General features: G+C 39.2%; 1 protein-coding gene across 1 annotated transcript in view; it reads left to right on the forward strand.

Moving 5' to 3' along the window:
* The window catches only part of vwf (von Willebrand factor), a 58,020-nt gene extending 33,187 nt beyond the window's left edge, over nucleotides 1-24,833 (forward strand). The window contains exons 37-52 of the mRNA XM_063005246.1: nucleotides 448-777; nucleotides 1,414-1,661; nucleotides 3,530-3,632; nucleotides 6,591-6,662; nucleotides 8,675-8,779; nucleotides 9,541-9,743; nucleotides 14,465-14,614; nucleotides 15,584-15,676; nucleotides 16,283-16,466; nucleotides 16,559-16,599; nucleotides 16,998-17,105; nucleotides 17,215-17,313; nucleotides 22,236-22,364; nucleotides 22,724-22,763; nucleotides 22,858-22,955; nucleotides 24,446-24,833. Of these exons, the coding sequence (XP_062861316.1) occupies nucleotides 448-777; nucleotides 1,414-1,661; nucleotides 3,530-3,632; nucleotides 6,591-6,662; nucleotides 8,675-8,779; nucleotides 9,541-9,743; nucleotides 14,465-14,614; nucleotides 15,584-15,676; nucleotides 16,283-16,466; nucleotides 16,559-16,599; nucleotides 16,998-17,105; nucleotides 17,215-17,313; nucleotides 22,236-22,364; nucleotides 22,724-22,763; nucleotides 22,858-22,955; nucleotides 24,446-24,637 (2,195 nt within the window). The 3' untranslated portion in view covers nucleotides 24,638-24,833. The remainder of the gene's footprint in view (nucleotides 1-447; nucleotides 778-1,413; nucleotides 1,662-3,529; nucleotides 3,633-6,590; nucleotides 6,663-8,674; nucleotides 8,780-9,540; nucleotides 9,744-14,464; nucleotides 14,615-15,583; nucleotides 15,677-16,282; nucleotides 16,467-16,558; nucleotides 16,600-16,997; nucleotides 17,106-17,214; nucleotides 17,314-22,235; nucleotides 22,365-22,723; nucleotides 22,764-22,857; nucleotides 22,956-24,445) is intronic.
* Nucleotides 24,834-25,326: the final 493 nt, after the last annotated feature.

Here is a 25,326-nt window from a genome sequence, read left to right on the forward strand (position 1 = left end):
GCGTACTGCTTTCGCATACTGTTCAGTATGGAAGTATGCGATTTTGGACACAGCCATAGTTTTAAAACTTTTATAGACCATGGAATAGTATTCTTGTAGAACCTTCTGAGTTGACATACTATTAGTATGGATAAAGATTGGTTTGACTTTGGCAGAAATAAAGTGTGACAATGTTCAATTTGATAAATCAGCAAACCTATTGAATTAAGCAATTTCTCATAGGTTTGTTGTTTTAGAAAGCCCTGTTTTTCCATCCTTACCATATATAACTAGAAAACAATAATAAAAAGATGCTAAACATTCCACATGGCTCTTTAAAGGTGCTGTGTTTTGTCGATCTGAACACATTCAGTTTGACAAATTTGTAGTAATAAGCCATTGAAAAGGGGGGCAGTTACTTTTTACAGCACTGTATGTCTTTTATTCTGTTTTATTCTATTTTTTTAGGTTCGTGCTCAGATGATCGGACAAACTTGCTGCTTCCTGATGGTTTAGAAACTTCCGATTCAGATGTGTATCTGAAGGCTTGGGCTCTAGGAGAGTGTGCTTGGGATAGAGGAAATTCATACTGTGAGGCTGGAGTGGCACAGAGCTGTGAGCTGTTAGATTCAGAGGTGTTTAGCCAGTGCCATGTGCTGGTGCCACCTCAGGACTATGTGGCCATGTGTCGGCAGGTGGCCTGCCACCCTTCTGTGGTGTGTGACATTCTTGCTGCCTACAGTAGTGCATGTAGACAACAGGGTGTATGTGTCAACTGGAGAACACACGACCTGTGCCGTAAGTCTTGTTTGTACATACTATATGGACAAAAGTATTGGGACACCCCTTTTATTTATTTATTTAGCAATTGCTAACAGGTGTAATTAAGCAATTATATAAAATTAAATGATATGCTTTGACCAGCCAGCAGAGGTTGCAATTGCAGTGGCAGTGAGGAACCCGATCAACCGTCTCCTCCTAAAGACACAGCTAATCACATCTTGTGTGGGCACCCAACAGTGCTGGCCATGCGCATCAGGCCATTTCGCCACCCGAGTACCCCGAAACCGTGGCGTTTAATATTCTGCCCCCTTTGTGGCTATAACATCCCCACAAAAGATCTTGTTAAAAGCCTTTCCAATAACGCACGTTGGACGAGAAGATTTGGTTAACAATTAATGTTTAAATTCATCCAAAACATGTTCAGTGGGGTTGAGATCAGGGCTCTTTGTAGTTTCTTAACACTAAACTATTGGAACCATGTGTTTATTGACATTGCTCTGTGCAACTGTTGCCAGAATGTTCAATGGATTTTATTCATATAACACCTATTACTAACTAACAGGAGTGTCCACTTACTTTTGGTCAAATCTAATGTTCTCATTGGATTGAAATTACCATTAAAAAGGATAATTAATGTGTTTGTGTGTGTAGCTATGGCTTGCCCTAAGACTATGGAATATGATGCATGTCGTACTGGGTGTATGGAGCAGTGTGGCAGTGGTCAGCCTCTCCTTGGTGATGTGGACTGGAGGGGTGATGGTATGACAAACAGTGCTCAGTGTTGGAGCACCCCTGCTGAGGGCTGCTTTTGCCCCCATGACACACTGCTTCGAGGGGGAGAGTGTGTTAGAAGAGAGGTCTGCAACCAATGTGTGGATCAACATGGACAAGCTCACCAGGTACAAATCTCTCACACACAGATGGGTTATTGATCATAAATCATTAATTTGGTACTTCATAAATGGTAATTCAAAATAACAAATGAGCAGTTGCCAAGTGCCCACCCACACACCACCTTTCCCACATATTGATTTGGCTGTTGTGTTGTTACATTTGCGTTGTTACTGTTGTGTTGTTTGGTCACATCCAAATCTGGCTGCCAGAACGTAGTCAGCTTTGAAGGCAAAAGGTTGTTATCATTTTACCAGGGCATGTACATCCATAAAATAAGATGTAAACTCAATTGGTGTAACTTTAAAAGATGTATGGAAGGTTTTGTAGATTATTGTAAATTCACTCACTCATATTTAGCAGATGGAAATTTCTTGACAAGGTTTAGTGTCTGAAGAATTGTACTCTTAGGGCGCATTCACATCAGAAGCGGCAAAACCCCCGCTTTTGTGCTCTATGGAGTGTGACGGTGCCAATTAGCTTGCTGCGGCACTCAAGGTTCACCTGAGTGAATTTAGACCAGTTTGCCATTGACCCTTTCAAAGCGCCTCCATTGAGATGAGCTGTTCGATATGACGCAGTAAAAGCGACTGAGGCGGAATTAACAATACCTGATGTGAACAAAGCTTACTGTGACATTGAATTAAAACAATGACCAAGGAAAGAACATATGACTAGTAATAGTTAAGAAAGGTTTAATGTTCCTATGTCAATCTTGTAGTACATTACACCACGTTAAGCTTTTTTTTATGATGAGCGTTTTAGACCCAGAAAAGCTGATTCTCACAATTTCTCAGCACCCCGAGCTATAACACAAGTTGAAAGTAAAACAGTGAGGAAAATACAGCTAAACACAGATACATGTGGATGCAGATTCGTCTCATATTCGCACTTTGCTCATATACTGCACTGCTCAAGCCAAGCATGAGTAAAGCCGAGGCTCGCGGTGAGCAAAGCGCAAAAATGCCTCTTATGTGAATGCACCATTACCTGAGGTGATGACAACAAAATCAAACAGTATATGCCATGTTACAAATAAAAACTTTGCTCTCAACTGTACTTTTTATCATGGCTTACACCATATGTATGACAAGTGTTTTGTGTGCTCGTGTAGCAGTGGTATGTTATAACACTAGTTTATTTGTTTTAGGGATTTTATCATGGCTTACACCATATGTATGACAAGTGTTTTGTGTGCTCGTGTAGCAGTGGTATGTTATAACACTAGATTATTTGTTTTAGGGATTTTATCATGGCTTACACCATATGTATGACAAGTGTTTTGTGTGCTCGTGTAGCAGTGGTATGTTATAACACTAGATTATTTGTTTTAGGGATTTTATCATGGCTTACACCATATGTATGACAAGTGTTTTGTGTGCTCGTGTAGCAGTGGTATGTTATAACACTAGATCATTTGCTTTAGGGATTTTATTTGACAACAGTAAGAGCTGTATTTGTTGAAGCAAGCCATTGAGAATCGTGTAAGGTGTGGACGTACCTTTCTTTTCTTTACAATCACAGGAAATTTGCTCTCATAAATTAACTAATCTTTTTCTGTAATTTTCGGTAAATTAATAATTAAAAAGAATAGTAAAATAAAGAAAGTAAAATATTCACAAATTAAATAATACTTTGGTATATTTCGTGATTTTCAATCGCTTGCTCCAACAAATACAGCTCTCACTGCTGTCAAAATAAAATCCCAAAAGTGAATAATCTAGTGTAAAAACATACCACGGCTTCATTCTGCATCATATTCCAAAAGCACAAAGCTACAGCTATGATGTATAACTCACATGAATGAATATACATTTGGAATTTACTGGGGTGATGTAAATTCATGCTTGGGTGTGTTTGTGTGTGTATTCAATAGTTTATGGAGAGCTGGACTCCTGATGGCAACCCATGTTTGCTGTGTGTGTGTCTAGACCAGCAGCGTATTAACTGCACCGCCTTGCCATGTACCAGTGCTAAAGGTGATAATATGATACTCTTTTGTGAGAATAAGTTCTTAATTCACCCTCTTCCTCTTCTCTCCTTTCTTATTAGCTTTTTTTCTTTTTCTTTTTTTCTTTTTTGGCTCTGATTTACTGACCCTTCTAAAATTTTATTCAATGTTATAAAGACATATTAAAGTGTTCTCAAAATTGCAATAAGGTGGACAAACATAATTCAAACATAATTGTCGATACAATGTGACAATAGCAAAATATATACTGTAGAGGGCTTATTTACATTATTTACATATACCCCACAGGTTTTTACTCCATTCCCTTCTTTACTGCTCACAAACAAAAACATGGTGGACTCCCTTGCAAAATACATAGCATTCACCACAATGATTTTGCAAATGGAAATAATAATAATAATAATGAGAAAACAATTTGTTTAGGTGTTTTAGGCACATCGCTCATTACCAGGTGTATAGGTGTAATGCTGTGCACTAGACAAACAGCAGAAACCTGCAGAGAGCCCTGCCTTGTTAAAGTTGTAGCCTAGTGGGTAAAGCTTTGGGCTATCAATCAGAAAATAGTGGGTTGGAATCCCAGCTCTGACATGCAGCTGCTGTTGGGCTCTTGAGCCCTGTGCTCTGACCCAAGCTTCCAAACAAGCTGGGATACACAGAAAAAGAATTGTCATTGTACTGTACATGTGTATATGACAAATAAAGTTATTCTATTCTAATCCGTAAATTCGGAGCGTCAGCTGTGATCCACACTCTCTCCTCCTACATCTGTGCCTGACCTTACAAATACTCAAATACAAAATTTTGTGTTGAGGCTTTCCATAAGAGTGGAGGCTGTTATAGCCACAAGGGGGTCTGGCATTTCTGTATTAATGCCAGCTGGTATGTTATCCTAACTCCTCCCTCTCTTATCTGTTAAGCCATTATATTTCTATGTCTCACGATGCCTTGGATAATTATGGGCATGTGGGAGCATACCAGGACAATGTAAAAGCAAAGTAAAACCGCCCTCATATTTCTATAACAGGAGGCTGGGAAGGAGATATAAATATAAGCAGCCACGATTTACAGACAGGAGTAGTTTTACTTACATTGTGGAGTCATTAGCAAGCGGTAAAAAGGCTAAGAACAATCTAATAAACCCGAGGCATACCAGTATCTTCACAGCAATGGGTTTAAATGGGTTCTAGTGAGGATTGTGGACAATTATGTCTATATAAAAGCAGACATTCACCCTACACAGAGCCTGAAGAGTCACTACCACCAAGATTGAGCTGTGCTGCAGAGACAGGAAACATTTGCACATTGAGATGCATGGCAGGACTTGGGAGCTTTTAGTCATGCCACTGCTATTTTGTGCAAGGTTTGCTGACATAGTTCATAAAGCATAAGTGCATAAGTTCCTGTTAAATATTCCTGCACTCGGGAGTGTAACGAAGATATTAGTGTTACAATTTATACTGATTTTGCACATGTTTTTGCAACTTGATATCAATGTGACAACACAACAGCTAGATAAGTGGTCTAAAACACAACAGTGTGGTATTATTTGTATTTTTAGGTTTTTATTTTTTCAGGGTTGACCAGTCAGTTTCAAAATGACAGCACTATTTCTTGAATGCCTCTCTGGTCAATCATCAGTGGAACCCGTACAATGTAATTCCAATCAATCAGCTCCCCCTATTTTTGTTAAAAAAAAGAAATATCAAAAGACAGCAATAAAAGAGGTGTTTAGATGCTCAATTATTTAGATCAATATAAAATGATGCATGCTGTATTGAACACAGAGACTAAACAACAAACCATGATCGCACATCATATTGCCTTTACTAAAAGTATCAGACAACGCATTACATATGCATAAAAAATGGATGCAGGCACACTTTTTAAGGGGTTTGTGATCTAAACCTTTTATATTCAGCAATATTTTCAGGGACCACACATGCAGTACCAGAACAAAACATATAGGCACCTTCCTTTTTTACTGGGTATTTGCCCATATCTTGAAATACAACTTACAAGAAAAATATTGTGTGTAGTTCTGAACACAGACTCCAAAATAAACAGAACTGATTTTATTAAAGAGTCTAATCAGATTGTGTACAAGGGTTTTTTGCATGCTAAATGTATTTTTATTGTTTATGTAAAAGCAATATGAAAGTGGAGTTTTTGAGTATATTATTTTTTATTATTATCATTTTCACTTACTGTATAGTTTTTTTGTATTGGTTTCACTGATAAACACTGGCTACAAGGCAGAAAAATCCTGTACAGGGTGCCAACCCATCACAGGGTTTATAGATTTTTTGATATCTATTAGCTGAAATCCTAGTGATTACCAAGAACAATTTACACATGGCTCATTTACATATCATCATCTGTGCATTAATGTTAAGAAGATCTCCTACAACACGTCCACTAATCCAATGCATATTGTATTACATAAATAGGTATTACTGTATTCTCTATTATTACAAATAAGTACTTTTCCTTTGGGATCTTAGTAAATCAGGCTGAATGCAGATGATAGTAACTGTTTTACTTGTACTTTTTTTTTTAACAGTTCTGATGTTTACTTCATGAACTGTATAAAGCCTTCTCATAGTTTTGTTCTCAATAATGCCACTGTGCAGCTTGCGTGTTAGATTAGTAGCCGCCCTTTCTTCTAATGTCTAATTTTAACATGCAGTCTCTGCTCAAAAAGTACAAAGCCCCAGATTCAAAGATTTATCTTATTTCAAAGACAATGTCTTCCATAAAGCTTTTAATAAATCAGCTTCCACATTTTCTCTTTCTTTTTTATTATCTCTGTGAAGCACTTTATTATTTTCCCTCACTAGTGCTCTCATCCACTCTATAATCTTTTAAATTTCGCCTTTCAAAAAGCCTAAATATTTCTCTCAAGTGGTTCTTCAATACTGTGCTCCAGTGATAGCTTGTAGTCATAGTAACCATTGCTGTGTTACAGCTCCTGTATGTGGAGAGTGTGAAATTCTTCTGGAAAAGAAGGAATCCAAGTGCTGCCCAGAGTACGAATGTGGTAAGATCATAACATCTAACACACTGCACTCAATCTACCAATGACAGTAACAATAATCATGTGATTCAAGTCAGTGTGGAATCTAACCGTTAATTAAAATGAATATTTTTAGATCAATAGTGTGGGATACTTTGCTGCTCTAGGGCCTGGGCACCTCACTATAGTTGACAAAACCATGAATTTTGCTTTCTACCAGAAAATCCTGAAGGAGATTGTCCAGTCCTCTATTCATCATTTAAAGCTTAAGTGCAAAGAGACAAGAATCAGTTCAAAGGAAACAAATTAGGGTTCCCCCAGTATACCTAAAAAAGCAAATTAAAGAGTAATTTAAGAGTAAGTCCACCGCAGCTTTGTGAAAAACTGATCTCCAGTTAACTAAAGCATTTGGTTGCAATTGTTGCTGCTAAAGGTGACATAACCACTTATTAAATTTAGGGGGTAATAACTTTTTTACATGATTGATTCATGTGTTGCAAAACTTTTTTTCCCCACAATAAATACAATTATTATTAAAAATGTGTCAAGTTCTTCTTGTCTTATTTTACAACCAATATCTTATTTTCTAGTACAGTTGGGACATTTGTCAAATTTATAAAAAAAAAAAACAATCCGTATTGTTTCTTTCTAGTGAATCATTATTTTTCAATGGTTTGCCAAAAGTGCAAAGAAAAGATTTTCCATGTTTTCACTGATCAACTTCAAAGTATTTTGTTACCATGAACACATTTACAATTTGATGGGACAAATGCATGTTTACCATTGTGTTCCATCACCTTTCCTAATAATTACACTTTTTAATGATTTGGGAACTGAGGACACTAAATGTAGCAGTCTTGCTAGATACTAGACTTCAGCTGCTCAACAGTCAGCATTTGCCATTTTCTGATTATCTTCTTCATGATGCGCCATACATTTTCAATCAGAAGGCAAATTTGGACTGCAGACAGGTCAGTCAAAAACACACTCTGCTGTTGTAGCATGTGCGGGATGAGGCTTGGCATTATCTTACTGAAATAACCATGGACTTTGCTAGAGAATACGTTGACTTGAGAGCAGCAAGATCCTTACATTTGCCTCTACATCACTAGTACTTCCACACAAATACAAGTCACCCATCCTGTATATACGGACACACCTGATTCTTTTGCATCATTTGCTAATAACAGTCTGGATGGTCCTTTCTGATTTTGGCACAAAGAGCTTAGCATCTGTTTTACTGGAAACAAGCTAACCTGCACACAGCTTTTAAGTGTCTTTTTCTCCATTGACATGGCCCAGAGAACTTGCCGGTGTTTGTGCATAGAATTAATGCATGACTTTTTCTTTGTGTAACAGTAACAATGTTTTTAGTGTGTTGCAGGCATTAAATTCTGAATTTGTTTTTATTTTTAAACATTTACAAAACACAATGTAGTCAGTGAAAACATTTAAAGTAATTTCTTTGCCCTTTTGACAGTTAAATAAAGATCTGAGAGAATTAACAGATAACAAATTCATTTTAATGCATTTTACAAAATGTAACAACCTTTCCAGAATTGGGTTTGTATGTTTTGTATACAGATCTGAAACCAATTTATATGTAAAAAAAGCACAGTAAATGCAATAATGCTTTAGTTCAATTATATTTATAATCATCATGACAGACAGTTTGTTCCGAAATCCTATTTTGTAAGGGGTTTAGATTACATAAATAGATTAACTAATTAAAAAAAAGCCTAGGGCTCTCTGTTTGTGAGAGGAAATATCAGATATGGTTTCTCCTCACTGTTGCAATTCCTGCTGTCTGGTTGAGGCATTGGCACAAGTAGTGCTCTTTCTGAGAATCCACTGATGTCCACACATATGTTGGAGGCTAGTCTGTGGCTCTACTTGGCTAGTGCAGTGGTGGTAGAATGAAAAATCAATAAATAAAAAAAAAAAACTATTTTAATTTTTTACATTACCTTTTGTACCTAATTTCCTTTCTGTTTTGTACCTACTGTATTTTCATTATTTTCCGTGTTTGATGGCAGTGTGTGACACTAAAACGTGCAAGCAGTCCTCTCCTTTGCAGTGTAAAAATGGACTCAGGTCTGTCCTTACAAATCCAGGTGAATGTGCACCAGTCTATCAGTGTGGTGAGTACACAGCACACAACCCTTCACATACACTAAACCGTGTACACATTTACGTTTCTTTTATAAATTTATTGTTGAATCTTAGACAATATGCTTGGTGAAATATATATTTACACCAACATAGAATAATAATTCAGTGGTGTAGCAAGTTTTATAATGCCAATTACTTTGACATACCATTACTATAGCTGTGGACATTTCTGTGCTTATACATATAGTCTGACTAGTTTGACTATGCTTATTGTATGGTATGTAAAAGTGATCTTTTGCCAGGGTCAGAAAAACAATACAAAAGGTCTCACAGGATACATATGTACAAGCTTCGCACACCTGAAATTGGGTGGATCTTTTCAAGCTGTGTCAGATTGGATAGCTAGCATTCGTGAACTTCCATCATCAGGTCTTTCCACAGATGTTAAATGGTGTTAAATCTGGATATTGCCTGGTCCACTCAAGGACATTCAGAGACTTGTACCAAAGTCACTCCAGTTTTGTTTTGATTGTATACTTTGGATTATTGTTTTGTTGAGATGTCACACCAATAAAAAATTGCTTTATATCTAGAGGAGGTTTTCTTTAAAATGGTATTAACCAGGCGATGTGCAGTACTTTTGAAGCTCTTTCAGACTTTGTACATTCTGAATCCAATGTAAAAAACACATGGCTTTTAAATTCGACTGTACATAAATGAACAGATGAATTTAGAGAATACATTGTTTTGTACATTCAAATGATGAACTGTTATCTGTCCCCTTTTTCAGTCTGTCATAAGGAAGACTGCTCTGCTATCAAGCCCTCATGCCCTTCACACAAAAAGCTGTCAGTCAAACAGACAGACTGTTGTGATTCATTTGAATGCATATGTGACTGTCAGAATTCCACTCAAACTTGCCCCACTGGTTACATCACCAAGGAGATGACCAATGAATGTGGATGTGTTGAAGTAACATGCCTCCCTGATAAGGTGGGATATGTATGTTTGAATTTGTGCTTGTGTGACTGGAGGGTTTTATACAGTGGCAAAAATCTAATTCATCTAATTAATAATATGAATAAACATATTATATGTAATAATAACAATAGTAACAACAAAACCATTAATGACAAAACATTATCAATACTTGAACTTGAACTTGTGTGCATGTTTGTGTATGTGTGTGTTGTATGGTTATTTATAAGAGAGAATGAAGTGGTGTGTGTTGGTTTTGTATGTGTGTGTGTGTGTGTGTGTGTGTGTGTGTGCTTAAGGTTGTATATGTAAAAAAAAGAGTTTAACAGGGATGTGTACAGGTGTGTGTGCTTGTGTGTGTGGTTGTATGTGTATATACAGTGTATCACAAAAGTAAGTACACCCCTCACATTTCTGCAAATATTTCATTATATCTTTTCATGGGACAACACTATAGACATGAAACTTGGATATAACTTAGAGTAGTCAGTGTACAGCTTGTATAGCAGTGTAGATTTACTGTCTTCTGAAAATAACTCAACACACAGCCATTAATGTCTAAATAGCTGCAACATAAGTGAGTACACCCCACAGTGAACATGTCCAAATTGTGCCCAAAGTGTCAATATTTTGTGTGACCACCATTATTATCCAGCACTGCCTTAACCCTCCTGGGCATGGAATTTACCAGAGCTGCACAGGTTGCTACTGGAATCCTCTTCCACTCCTCCATGATGACATCACGGAGCTGGTGGATGTTAGACACCTTGAACTCCTCCACCTTCCACTTGAGGATGCGCCACAGGTGCTCAATTGGGTTTAGTCCATCACCTTTACCTTCAGCTTCCTCAGCAAGGCAGTTGTCATCTTGGAGGTTGTGTTTGGGGTCGTTATCCTGTTGGAAAACTGCCATGAGGCCCAGTTTTCGAAGGGAGGGGATCATGCTCTGTTTCAGAATGTCACAGTACATGTTGGAATTCATGTTTCCCTCAATGAACTGCAGCTCCCCAGTGCCAGCAACACTCATGCAGCCCAAGACCATGATGCTACCACCACCATGCTTGGATGACGACCATGCAGACCGAGTTGATGCAGTGTGCGGCGTATGGTCTGAGCACTGACAGGCTGACCTCCCACGTCTTCAACCTCTGCAGCAATGCTGGCAGCACTCATGTGTCTATTTTTTAAAGCCAACCTCTGGATATGATGCCGAACACGTGGACTCAACTTCTTTGGTCGACCCTGGCGAAGCCTGTTCCGAGTGGAACCTGTCCTGGAAAACCGCTGTATGACCTTGGCCACCATGCTGTAGCTCAGTTTCAGGGTGTTAGCAATCTTCTTATAGCCCAGGCCATCTTTGTGGAGAGCAACAATTCTATTTCTCACATCCTCAGAGAGTTCTTTGCCATGAGGTGCCATGTTGAATATCCAGTGGCCAGTATGAGAGAATTGTACCCAAAACACCAAATTTAACAGCCCTGCTCCCCATTTACACCTGGGACCTTGACACATGACACCAGGGAGGGACAACGACACATTTGGGCACAATTTGGACATGTTCACTGTGGGGTGTACTGACTTATGTTGCCAGCTATTTAGACATTAATGGCTGTGTGTTGAGTTATTTTGAGAAGACAGTCAATCTACACTGCTATACAAGCTGTACACTGACTACTCTAAGTTATATCCAAGTTTTATTTCTATAGTGTTGTCCCATGAAAAGATATAATAAAATATTTGCAGAAATGTGAGGGGTGTACTCACTTTTGTGATACACTGTATATATATATATTAGGGCTGTCAAACAGATTAAAATCTGTGTAAATGTTATAGAAAACAAGGATTTTAAGTGAAATGTTACAATTAAAATGGTGAACATATTTTATGCTAAATGTACTGATGGTAAAAACTGCTGGGACAAGAGAAAACTGTAAGGGAGTTTTATTCACTCACATACTAGGCAGTAATACTATCTAGCAGAGAACCTTGACTTCGTATAAATGTCAGATGCGTAGTTATTGTAACAGACTTTTCTGTGGTTGTATCGTGACGATGGTTTGATGGACGTTTCTACACGAAGTGAGTGTGTTTTCACTAGGGATGCATCGATACCATTTTTTCCCAACCGAGTACAAGTACATGTATTTTTGTACTCGCCGATACCTATTTAGAATGATGCAATCTGGAGCATTATGGAATAGTTTAGTTTTTAGTGTAAAATAGTGCAGTGGAACAGTTGCTTGCCATCACTAATTGTAAAAAAAAAACCACCGCACAGACATCATTGAGAAAGCTTCTGACAAGCTCATTAATAAACGCACGTAATTAACGTTGTGCACATCATACATGCGATGCGATTCTGCTGATTGAAATATTTACTTTAAAAAGATAATACAGTCCGATCCCATCTGAGCCGATTCTATCAGCACGTTCGTGGTTCACCTCGGTAAATCGTAAACGACTCTGAGTCGACTCCCGCTCTGTGGTAATAACCAGTATAATTAAGCCTCAGCTTTATAATGTAAGCGAGTCACACACAATGTTCTGTAGTATTTGGTGTTTATTTACAACCGCATCATTCATCATAACAGTAAACACGGAGAGATGACTGAGAAAAGAAATTTACGCTGCGCTTACAATTAATCGATTCTTGAATCACTTGTATCGACACTGTGAACAGAGTATTGAACACAAACAGCGGTCGCTGCTTTTGTAACCGGTTTATCTTCACTGTGAGCTCTATTTTTAAGGGTTTTTTTGTCAAACGGAACTAAATAACATTAAACGTGCGTGTGAGCGTGGTCAGTGAGAATAATTCAATCTGTCTCCCGTGGGTGAAAAATGAATTGCTTTAGTTTTAGAAGTGAAAAAATCTCGTAATGTAATTAGTGCGTTAACGGCACTATTTTTTTTAATCTCGTTAAATTGAGATTGCGTTAATGCGTTATTATCGCGTTAACTTCGACAGCCCTAATATATATATATATATATATATATATATATATATACTGTATATATATACAGTGTATCACAAAAGTGAGTACACCCCTCACATTTCTGCAAATATTTTATTATATCTTTTCATGGGACAACACTATAGAAATAAAACTTGGATATAACTTAGAGCAGTCAGTGTACAACTTGTATAGCAGTGTAGATTTACTGTCTTCTGAAAATAACTCAACACACAGCCATTAATGTCTAAATGGCTGGCAACATAAGTGAGTACACCCCACAGTGAACATATCCAAATTGTTCCCAAAGTGTCAATATTTTGTGTGACCACCATTATTATCCAGCACTGCCTTAACCCTCCTGGGCATGGAATTCACCAGAGCTGCACAGGTTGCTACTGGAATCCTCTTCCACTCCTCCATGATGACATCACGGAGCTGGTGGATGTTAGACACCTTGAACTCCTCCACCTTCCACTTGAGGATGCGCCACAGGTGCTCAATTGGGTTTAGTCCATCACCTTTACCTTCAGCTTCCTCAGCAAGGCAGTTGTCATCTTGGAGGTTGTGTTTGGGGTCGTTATCCTGTTGGAAAACTGCCATGAGGCCCAGTTTTCGAAGGGAGGGGATCATGCTCCGTTTCAGAATGTCACAGTACATGTTGGAATTCATGTTTCCCTCAATGAACTGCAGCTCCCCAGTGCCAGCAACACTCATGCAGCCCAAGACCATGATGCTACCACCACCATGCTTGACTGTAGGCAAGATACAGTTGTCTTGGTACTTCTCACCAGGGCACCGCCACACATGCTGGACACCATCTGAGCCAAACAAGTTTATCTTGGTCTCGTCAGACCACAGGGCATTCCAGTAATCCATGTTCTTGGACTGCTTGTCTTCAGCAAACTGTTTGCGGGCTTTCTTGTGCGTCAGCTTCCTTCTGGGATGACGACCATGCAGACCGAGTTGATGCAGTGTGCGGCGTATGGTCTGAGCACTGACAGGCTGACCTCCCACGTCTTCAACCTCTGCAGCAATGCTGGCAGCACTCATGTGTCTATTTTTTAAAGCCAACCTCTGGATATGATGCCGAACACGTGGACTCAACTTCTTTGGTCGACCCTGGCGAAGCCTGTTCCGAGTGGAACCTGTCCTGGAAAACCGCTGTATGACCTTGGCCACCATGCTGTAGCTCAGTTTCAGGGTGTTAGCAATCTTCTTATAGCCCAGGCCATCTTTGTGGAGAGCAACATTTCTATTTCTCACATCCTCAGAGAGTTCTTTGCCATGAGGTGCCATGTTGAATATCCAGTGGCCAGTATGAGAGAATTGTACCCAAAACACCAAATTTAACAGCCCTGCTCCCCATTTACACCTGGGACCTTGACACATGACACCAGGGAGGGACAACGACACATTTGGGCACAATTTGGACATGTTCACTGTGGGGTGGACTCACTTATGTTGCCAGCTATTTAGACATTAATGGCTGTGTGTTGAGTTATTTTCAGAAGACAGTAAATCTACACTGCTATACAAGTTGTACACTGACTACTCTAAGTTATATCCAAGTTTCATGTCTATAGTGTTGTCCCATGAAAAGATATAATGAAATATTTGCAGAAATGTGAGGGGTGTACTCACTTTTGTGATACACTGTATATATATATCATAGCAGTATATGGTATATAGTGGTAGTGGTATATTTGTGTGTGGGTGTGTGTTGGTGGTTGTATAGTTATGTACAGTATAATCGAGCATAACATGCTGATGTGTGTACAGGTGTGCGTACTGGATGGAGTGGTGTACCAGGTGGGCAGGAAATGGGAGGAGAAATGTAAGACGTGTACTTGCACAGATAAGACAGAGCCTGTTACAGGTCTGCACATAGTGCAGTGTGTAGATCCTGTCTGCAACCAGATCTGTCCTTTGGTAAGTTCTTTACTTCTCATTTGCTATTTTCACTTTCTTAGAGCCTATTTAGACCTATCGTAACAGGAAAGAGAACAGAAATGTACAAGCTAAAGCACAGCACCTGCTATGTTATAAAAGGATGGACCCAACTACTGGACACTTAACCAAGGTAAAGTGGCTAAAAAGCCATGAACAGAAAGAGGAAAGATACTGACAATCCAAGTGATCACCAATAAAAAGAGAGACAGTGGCATTTGTCTCACAGCAACATAACCATCATTGTCCCTGATGAACGTCAGGAAACTTATGTAGACATGCTTTAGTCCCACAGGGGCATAATCAAAAGCCCCCAGTAGAATGCAAGACCAGAGACCAAAAGCAGAGAGAGATTAATCAGAAAGAGAATGCAAGCATACTGGGATGCCACCTATGATAGCTAATCACTCCTCCAGCAAGTGACAACCCAAGCTCTCAGAAAAGAACAAAATTCGGCAGTAAATTCTGCAGTATTTAAAGGGCCCTAGTTGGCTGCTGCAGCGAATTAACGCTTAATGAGGTGCAGACACTGCTGTTTAAAGGAACTGACATTGTCAGTCATCTGCATCTCTAATGACCACTGCCGGCCCATAATGGCATGGCAGGTGGGCATGCTGCTGTAAGCTGCACTCCTTGCCAGTATGTATGATTTATATATTTATATATAGTGCATTAATTTGACACAACTCCTACAATAATAATTTTTACTTTTGGACCGGTCTGCACAGTTAAATAAAATGTTTTAACTTTAAAACTATTAATTAAATATTTAAGCAACATATAGTGGTGTGAAATAGTTTTCCCCTCATCCCAATTTCTTCTATTTTTGCAGATCTTTCACATATGTTTCAGATGAAAATACTGTTAATATTGGACAGAAAAATATAAATAATAAAAATAACTTTAAATAAATAAATATTTTGTGTTTATTTAATGTACGTGTGTGTGCAGGGTACCACATATTCTCACCCAGAGGGGGATTGCTGTGGTCACTGTCAGAAGTCCAGTTGTTCAGAGGAGGACCATGGAGGCCGTTTGAGAATGGTAAGTTTATTTCGCATGCGAATTTGTAAGCAAACAAGCACTTGCCTCCAAGTGTGCCAAAGTATATTTGAATAAAATCAGAAGATGTGAAGCCTCCCTCTGATATTCCAATCAAAAATAATTCAGTGAATTGATCTCCGTGCTCCTCCACTTTTTATACAGGAGCCTCGGACCACTAACCAGGGTCCTTGCACAGCGTGGAAGACCCCACCCACTTTCAGTCAGTCTTTTCCCACCCGGCAGACTTTAATGGCCAATTTTCTCTGCTGCAGGCATTGCCAATTATGCCTGCTAGTGGGCGCCCAGCAGATTGGTAGCAGAGCTGAGGTTTGAACTCGGGGTAGTTCAGAATCCCAGCGCTGGTGTGCTAGCAAATTATTCCGTTAAGCCACCTGGGCACCCAGAATAAATTTTTAATAATTTACCAATAATTAAAGATATTGCACAGCTGATTATGCAACCAACAAAGTTCAACAGAGTGAATATGCACAAATATATTTAATGACGCATGCGTGTGCTTGATACATTACCCCTTGACCCTTGCCTTTCCAGATGAGCTTGTACAAACAGCTTATTTATAATATGTTTATGTGGCTATGTGTGCAGGTGGGTGAACGATGGGTGTCTCCTGATAACCGTTGTGTTCAGAGTGAGTGTGTGCGAGTAAACGAAGAAATCTTCATACAGCACACTAATGTTTCGTGTCACCTGATGGACACCCCCAGCTGCCCACTGGGCACAGAGCTACGCTGCAACACAGCTGATGACTGCTGCCCGACCTGCCACTGTGGTACGCTGACACTTTGATGGTCACTTTACATATTTACACACAAACACAGACTCCATATATAGTGTCATTTATCTTCATGTTTTCTCTTTTAGTCCCTGTGGATGCATGTCTGCTGAATCATACTCTCATTGGGGTAAGAACTTTCATGGAAATGGACAGCTGAAGGAATCATTGAATTTTTAAGGCTGCCTTGATGTACATGTCCTTTCCAAGTGTATTTCATTATTTAATTATACAAACTTACATTTACATTTGTAACATTTAGCAGACGCTTTTATCAAAAGCAACTTACAATTATGACTGACAATTTGAGCAGTTGAGCGTTTAGGGCTTTGCTCAGGGGCCCAACAGTGGCAAGCCGGTTTTGATGGGGTTTGAAGCAGCAACCTTCTGATTACTAGTCCAGTACCTTAACCACTGAGCTACCACTGAACTAAACACTTTTTAGTATTTTGCCCAAAGTTGTACACAACCCATAATATACTGTACCCTACAAGCATTACCACACTGAATGTACAAAAATGTGTGTAGGTTGGTGAATCTGTGATGGTAGATGCTTGTACACGCTGTAGATGTGGGATTGAGCAAGGAAAATATCACCTGGCCTGCAGGAAGATGAGCTGTTCACCCTGCGCAGAAGTAATACCCAATCATCATCATCATTGTGTTTCCCATCAGCATCATAATTATTTAAATCTCTAATGTGCTTGTGCTGCATTGAGGACATGCTGTGTCTTTTTTGTGTTAGGGATACACTCTAGAGCCAGTACCGGGTGCTTGCTGTGGCCGCTGTATAGCATCATCCTGCTCCCTCCAACGACCTGATGGGCAGTTAATCAGCCTCAAGGTAATCTGTAACAGCACATACAGTGACAGTTAAAAGGTAGTGAGGCAAATAAAGTCCTCCTCCACTAAAACACTAATATTTTAACTTATGCTTAATAGCTGATTTGGTTTTATTCATTTAATGATTTGTTAACCTTTGATTTGTTAATTCTCTTGATAAAAGTGGAAATTTGATACAAATACTTAAGTTACACTGTTATTAAACATTCCACAGTAAACAGGTGAATTAGTAACAGATAAGGGAATCATGACTGAGTGAAAAAGTAAGATCCACTTTTCTTCTTCGTCCTTGCTAGCAAAGGTGGCTGATGGCAAACTACTTTGTGCCAAACTTAAATAATAAAATAATTGTAAAATAATTTAATTAGTTCAAAAAGAACATTACACAGTGAAAATCAGTGATATCTGTGTAGGACACTGTTGAATGTGCACGTCCTTCAAGCTCTCAGATGGCCTGGCATAAAAAAACTGTCATGCTACTGTGATAAATATAGTCACATGGGCTCAGGCATACTTTTGAAAAAAACTATTGTCTCTTAACACAGTTTGCTGCTACATCAGAAAATGCAACCTGAAATGTTGTTACACAAAGAGAAAACAAAACATCAATTCTGTATAGAATTACTGCCATTCTTTGGGCCTGACTTAGGTGAAAGACAGTGAAAATGTGTGCTAGAGTCAGATGAGCCCATGTTTTAGCTTGCTTTTAGGAAAATGATATACCAGATTTTTTCTGACAAAGATGAAAAGACTTTACTGGTTGTTATTAGAGATAGGGGCAAAAGCCAACATTGTTATTTTATGTGGGTGCATCTGTGCCTATTTCTTTGGTGACTTGCAACCACTGACATAAACTGACATAACAGAGGTAAACACTCATTCGTCTGAACACTGAGTGTTGCAGACATTGAATTCTTAAAAAGTTTTATATTTACAAAATCCAATGAAGTTGATCAGTGAAAACACTGGAAATCTCTAGAAAATTTGAATGCTATTTTCACTTAAATAAAGGTTCAAGAGAGTGAACAAGTTACAAGTTATTGCATGTTACAGTTGGGGTTTTATATATATATAATGTTATATATATATAATATATATACAGTGTATCACAAAAGTGAGTACACCCCTCACATTTCTGCAGATATTTAAGTATATCTTTTCATGGGACAACACTGACAAAATGACACTTTGACACAACGAAAAGTAGTCTGTGTGCAGCTTATATAACAGTGTAAATTTATTCTTCCCTCAAAATAACTCAATATACAGCCATTAATGTCTAAACCACCGGCAACAAAAGTGAGTACACCCCTTAGTGAAAGTTCCTGAAGTGTCAATATTTTGTGTGGCCACCATTATTTCCCAGAACTGCCTTAACTCTCCTGGGCATGGAGTTTACCAGAGCTTCACAGGTTGCCACTGGAATGCTTTTCCACTCCTCCATGACGACATCACGGAGCTGGCGGATATTCGAGACTTTGCACTCCTCCACCTTCCGCTTGAGGATGCCCCAAAGATGTTCTATTGGGTTTAGGTCTGGAGACATGCTTGGCCAGTCCATCACCTTTACCCTCAGCCTCTTCAATAAAGCAGTGGTCGTCTTAGAGGTGTGTTTGGGGTCATTATCATGCTGGAACACTGCCCTGCGACCCAGTTTCCGGAGGGAGGGGATCATGCTCTGCTTCAGTATTTCACAGTACATATTGGAGTTCATGTGTCCCTCAATGAAATGTAACTCCCCAACACCTGCTGCACTCATGCAGCCCCAGACCATGGCATTCCCACCACCATGCTTGACTGTAGGCATGACACACTTATCTTTGTACTCCTCACCTGATTGCCGCCACACATGCTTGAGACCATCTAAACCAAACAAATTAATCTTGGTCTCATCAAACCATAGGACATGGTTCCAGTAATCCATGTCCTTTGTTGACATGTCTTCAGCAAACTGTTTGGGGGCTTTCTTGTGTAGAGACTTCAGAAGAGGCTTCCTTCTGGGGTGACAGCCATGCAGACCAATTTGATGTAGTGTGCGGCATATGGTCTGAGCACTGACAGGCTGACCCCCCACCTTTTCAATCTCTGCAGCAATGCTGACAGCACTCCTGCGCCTATCTTTCAAAGACAGCAGTTGGATGTGACGCTGAGCACGTGCACTCAGCTTCTTTGGATGACCAACGCGAGGTCTGTTCTGAGTAGACCCTGCTCTTTTAAAACGCTGGATGATCTTGGCCACTGTGCTGCAGCTCAGTTTCAGGGTGTTGGCAATCTTCTTGTAGCCTTGGCCATCTTCATGTAGCGCAACAATTTCGTCTTTTAAGATCCTCAGAGAGTTCTTTGCCATGAGGTGCCATGTTGGAACTTTCAGTGACCAGTATGAGAGAGTGTGAGAGCTGTACTACTAAATTGAACACACCTGCTCCCTATGCACACCTGAGACCTAGTAACACTAACAAATCACATGACATTTTGGAGGGAAAATGACAAGCAGTGCTCAATTTGGACATTTAGGGGTGTAGTCTCTTAGGGGTGTACTCACTTTTGTTGCCGGTGGTTTAGACATTAATGGCTGTATATTGAGTTATTTTGAGGGAAGAATAAATTTACACTGTTATATAAGCTGCACACAGACTACTTTTCGTTGTGTCAAAGTGTCATTTTGTCAGTGTTGTCCCATGAAAAGATATACTTAAATATCTGCAGAAATGTGAGGGGTGTACTCACTTTTGTGATACACTGTATGTGCTTTGTTAGCTCCCTTTCATGACCAGGACCACTACAGGGTAGGTATTACTTGGGTGGTGGATCATTCTCAGCACTGATATGGTGGTGGTGGCTCAGACACAGTAATGCTGCTGGAGTTTTTAAACACATCACTGTCAATGCTGGACTGAGAATAGTCCAACAACCCAAAATATCCAGCCAACAGCGCCACGTGGGCAGCGTCCTGTGACCACTGATGAAGCTCTATAAGATGACCAACTCAAACAGCAGCAATAGATGAGCGATCATCTCTGACTTTACATCTACAAGGTGGACCAACTAGGTAGGAGTGTCTAATATAGTGGACAGTGAGTGGACATGGTATTTAAAAACTCCATCAGTGGTGCTGTGTCTGATCCACTCATACAAGCACAACACACACTAACACACCACCACCATGTCAGTGTCACTGCAGTGCTGAGAATGATCCAACACCCAAATAATACCTACTCTGTAGTGGTCCTGTGGGGGTCCTGATCATTGAAGAACAGAGTGAAAGCAGGCTAAAAAAAAGTATGTAGAGAAACAGATGGACTACAGTCAGTAATTTTAGAACTTCAAAGTGCTTCTATATGGTAAGTGAAGCTGATAAAATGGACAGTGAGTGTAGAAACAAGGAGGTGGTTTTAATGTTATGGCTGATCGGTGTATATACATATATACTGTATATGTTTAAAATCAAAAGCGGTAAAAAGTTTGGTTCTCCTGTTTGTATCAGCCTTGCTATTATCAGAATATATAAAAATTTCATATTATAACTGATTTTTATGTTTAAATTAAGATAGAAGTGTAGTAATGTACCTGAATGGTTTTAGTACTTTGTTTGCCATAAAAAATGTGTGTAATGTGTTATTTTACAACAAAAACTCATTAAATGAGTCATGCTTGACTTCTCTACTTCACACCATAATGTATTTCATTAGTCCTGTATAAAAATGTGATGCATGAGAAGTCATCAGAAATGGCATACAGCTGTGATATCCTGATGAACTCCTACTTCTTCTTCATCTGCTCATTGCTTCTATAAATAAGCAACTTTTTAAATGTAGCTCTGAGCAGATCTCAGCAAGAAGATACGGTTCTCCAGTGCTTTGATCACAGTGACTGCGTAATTGCATTGCAGCATATCAGAAATGTATGACATGCTGTGTCTGGCCTTGCATCATTGCATCACAGAAGCGATTAATTTGAATTTAATTTAAATGTCCTTATCAGTGTTTATTTTTTTGCCTGCTGGTGTATTATTTATTAACCTGTGTTGTTACTACTTTTCCCAATAAATTTTTAAAAGGATATGAATCCAAAATGAAAATGTTGACTTCCCATTTTTGAATTGCAAATGTAACCTTGTGGAATTGGATTTGGTTTACCATGGACTAAAGTTGGTAGCTAAAACAGCAAATGACTTTTCACAATAAATGTCTCAGATTTAGTTTGAGCATACCTTTGTTTATATTCTTTGTTTCTAATACATATTTTTCCTAATATATTTATCCAGTGTCAAGGCATTATGTATATTTAAAAAGGATAATGTGCTGAACATTAAGAAAAAATGGTTAAATATTTGCTTCTTTTCACTGTATGTTAAGAATGACTTATGATCCGCCGCTCAGGTGGCGCAGCGGTTAAACACACGCTGGAACCAGAGCTGGGATCTCAAATACATCGTATCGAAACTCAGTTCTGCCTGCCGGCTAAGGCTGAGCGGCCACATGAACAACGATTGGCCTGTTGTTCAGATATGGGTGGGATTAAGCCGGATAGGGTCTCTCTCATAACTAATGCAATTACGACCTCTGCTGGCTGATTGATGGTGCCTGCACAGAGATGAGAAAAGAGTGCTCTCAGGGTGTGTCTCTCCATACACAGTGCTGAGCTGCACTGCACTCGTCAAAGTGTAGGTGATAAGATGCATACGGCATGCTGCCCACGTGTCGGAGGGGGCATGGGTTAGCTTTGTTCTCCTCAATCAGAGCAGGGATCAGCATTGGTGGAAGCATGACGCAATCGGTCAATTGGACGTGCTAAAAAGGGAGAAAAGGGGGAAAAAAGAATGACTTATGATCCAGTTAACATTTAAATTAAATGTTAATTTGTTAATAAATTAATTGTTGTAAATGTGTGTGTGTATGTGTGTGTGTGTGTTTGTGTGTATAGGTGAATAGTTCCCGTGAAGATGGCTGCTCCAAATACACCTGTAAAGTAAATGAGAAAGGAGAGCTCGTGTTGGAGACTGTGGTGACCACCTGCCCTCCACTAGACCGTGCCAGCTGCCTGGAGCGTGGGGTATGTCTTTATCATCCATTGGGGATAAACAAACAAGCTGCTCCAGCATTTAAAAAGACAGATTTGGGGGGCATGTTTACGGTGCAAAAAGTATACCTCTTAAAAAGGTGAAAAAATTAGATAAGATTAATTTATCTTCAATAAATGGCCTGAACCAGTCAGAGTAATGGCAGGCCTGGCACCACTTGGAAACTCTGGCTGCAAGACAAGAACACACCGTGGACAGGATGCCAATTCGTTGCAGGGCAGCACACACCCACACATTTATTTACTTACTCACACTCATACCTAGGGTAATCCAGATTCACATTATACTGTATTTTAATATAATGCATTTAACAGCTTTATTTTTTCTGCAGGGTAAAATCAGTCAAATTGGGCAGAGCTGCTGTGAGATGTGTGAGTATTTCAACAAACATGCACAGAAATTCCAATCCACAAACATTTACTGAGGAAAGTGAATGTGTGTGTGTGTGTGTGTGTGTGTGTGTAGGTACCGAGCCAGAGTGCAGGAGGATGGTCGGGTTGTTGAATTATATTCGGGTGGATGACTGTCAGTCAGAGGAAAAACTAGAGCTCAGTTACTGTGAGGTAAGTCACACTGTTGTAGCATATACTGTATATCACTTACCCCTCAGCAATAATGATGCTTTTACAGATGTGTAAGTGATGTGTAAGTTACCCATGCCATTGGCACTAATGCACCCCATACCCTGACAGACACTGTCCTTTGAACTTTATGTTACTGACATCCATGATGGTCCTTTTTCTTTTGGCCCAGAGACCATGATGTCTATTATTTCCAACAACAATTGGAAAGGTGAATTTGTCAGACCACAGAGCACATATTTCTATCATGTTGATCCATCTCGGATTTACTTGAGCCGAGAGAAGTCATAGTGAAGTGTTTCAGGATGTCTTTGATTTATAACTTCAGCTGTGCATAGCAGAATTGTAGCATACATTTGTAGATGTGGTCATTAACTGTGTTTGCTGACAAAGGCTTTCTGATGTATTCTTGAGCCAGTGTCATTATATTGAATACAGTAGCAAGTTGGGTTTTAATGGGCATTGACATCTTTACAGGTTACAGGCATTCAGTATTGGTTTTTGACCCTTGCCCTTTATGCAGACAGAAGACTGTAGATAGTAAAATCTACTTAATGCTACTTTTTAAAATATTTTGGTTAAGCATTTTCTCCCGACTTTTAGCGAGTCCAATTGCCCAATTGCATCACGCTTCCTCTCCACTAATGCCGATACCCGCTCTGATTTGAGTAGAACGAAGCTAACCCACGCCCCCTCCGACACGTGGGCAGCAGCTGTATGCATTTTTTCACCTGCACTAGGCAAGTGCTAATGTGGATCAGCCCTGTGTACAGAGACACACCCTGATCAACACACTCCTTCCCCGCCCCTGTGCAGGCGCCATCAATCAGCCAGCAGAGGTCGTAGTTGCATCAGTTACGAGGAGACCCTATCCATCTTACTACTATCCCACCCCTATATGAACAACAGGCCAGTCGTTGTTCGTGTGACTGATACGATGTATTTGAGATCCCAGCTCCGGTGTGCTAGCGTGTGATTTAACCGTTGCGCCACCTGAGTGGCTACTTAATGCTACTTTTAATTTAATCAAATCATGACTTTGCCATGTATCTGGTCTTATTTGCCCCTGTCCCAACTTTTTTGGAATGTGTTGTGGGCATTACATTTAAATAAATGATTCAGGTAAACTACTAAATAGTTAATTAAATGACTTTAAAAGTCTCTTTCTTAATTCAGGATTCAAAATTCAGGTAGTTATTTGCCACATGTGCATTTGTAGCCGGTTCAAAGTACAGTGAAATGTAAAGGCATCTGCTCTAAGACTGTGCTAGAGGTAAAATAAATATAACAAAGAATAAGATATAATATAAAAGAGATGTGAAATAAAAGATAAAGAAATGTAAAAATTATTCTTATTAAAATAATTGTATTTATTTACAATGCGAGTAAACAATGTGAGTAGTGCAGGAGAGTGTCCAGTGTACTGTTAAGTTATTAAGTGATTAAACATTATCATCATCCTGTACCCCCAGGGCCACTGCAGCAGTAAGTCTGTGTACTCTCTGGAGAAGAACCGTGTGGAAAACCAGTGTGTATGCTGCTCTGCTACTGGAACTCTGCCACTCAGTGTTTCTCTACACTGTCCAAATGGCACAAAGATACATCACCAAGTCCTCACCGTCACAGGCTGTGACTGCCAGAGCCATGCCTGCCCTACTGACTGACAGTACACGCTGTACCATTACTCTTACATTCTCACACACATGTAAAACTGCACTACAATCACACATGAATACAGCAGCATTTTTACTTTGAGATTGCATGTCATGTTTTATCACATTATTAAAAGTATACCTTTACAGCAACAATACTTACTGTCAAGAATCACCATTTAATCAATAAATTGTATGGATATTTTTATTTCAGTTTAATTGTTATTTTTTCCTTTTTTTTTATGTGACCACAATATGATTTTTTTTTTCTTAGCATAGGATGACAAGTTTTTTCTGACCCTGGCAACAATGTTTCGTGTACTTTACCATGAAAATGTTTTATCTATATGGGCACAGAGATGTATTTAGCGGTAGTTAATTAAATCACCAACAAAGAATTAGGAGGCCATACCACAAAGGTAAAAAATATTATAGGACTTTCTACACCACAGATTGTCATATTGTTATAAGACCCACAATAAAATAAATGTGTGAATATTATTTTAAACAATAAAGTATTTTTTTATTTTATTTATTAGTATTTTTATTCTTATTAGGATTTTTATTTGTATTAATAGTTATTAGTATTTTTTTCATTTTATATTTATTAACTGCTTTATGTTCAGGGTTGTGGCAGGTCAGGTTTCATTGATATTTTAGACTTACAGTATACAGTCTAAGCAACTGAGGTTTAAGGGCAA

The sequence above is a fragment of the Trichomycterus rosablanca genome, chromosome 11 (genome assembly GCF_030014385.1).
Source record: "Trichomycterus rosablanca isolate fTriRos1 chromosome 11, fTriRos1.hap1, whole genome shotgun sequence".
NCBI lineage: Eukaryota > Metazoa > Chordata > Actinopteri > Siluriformes > Trichomycteridae > Trichomycterus > Trichomycterus rosablanca.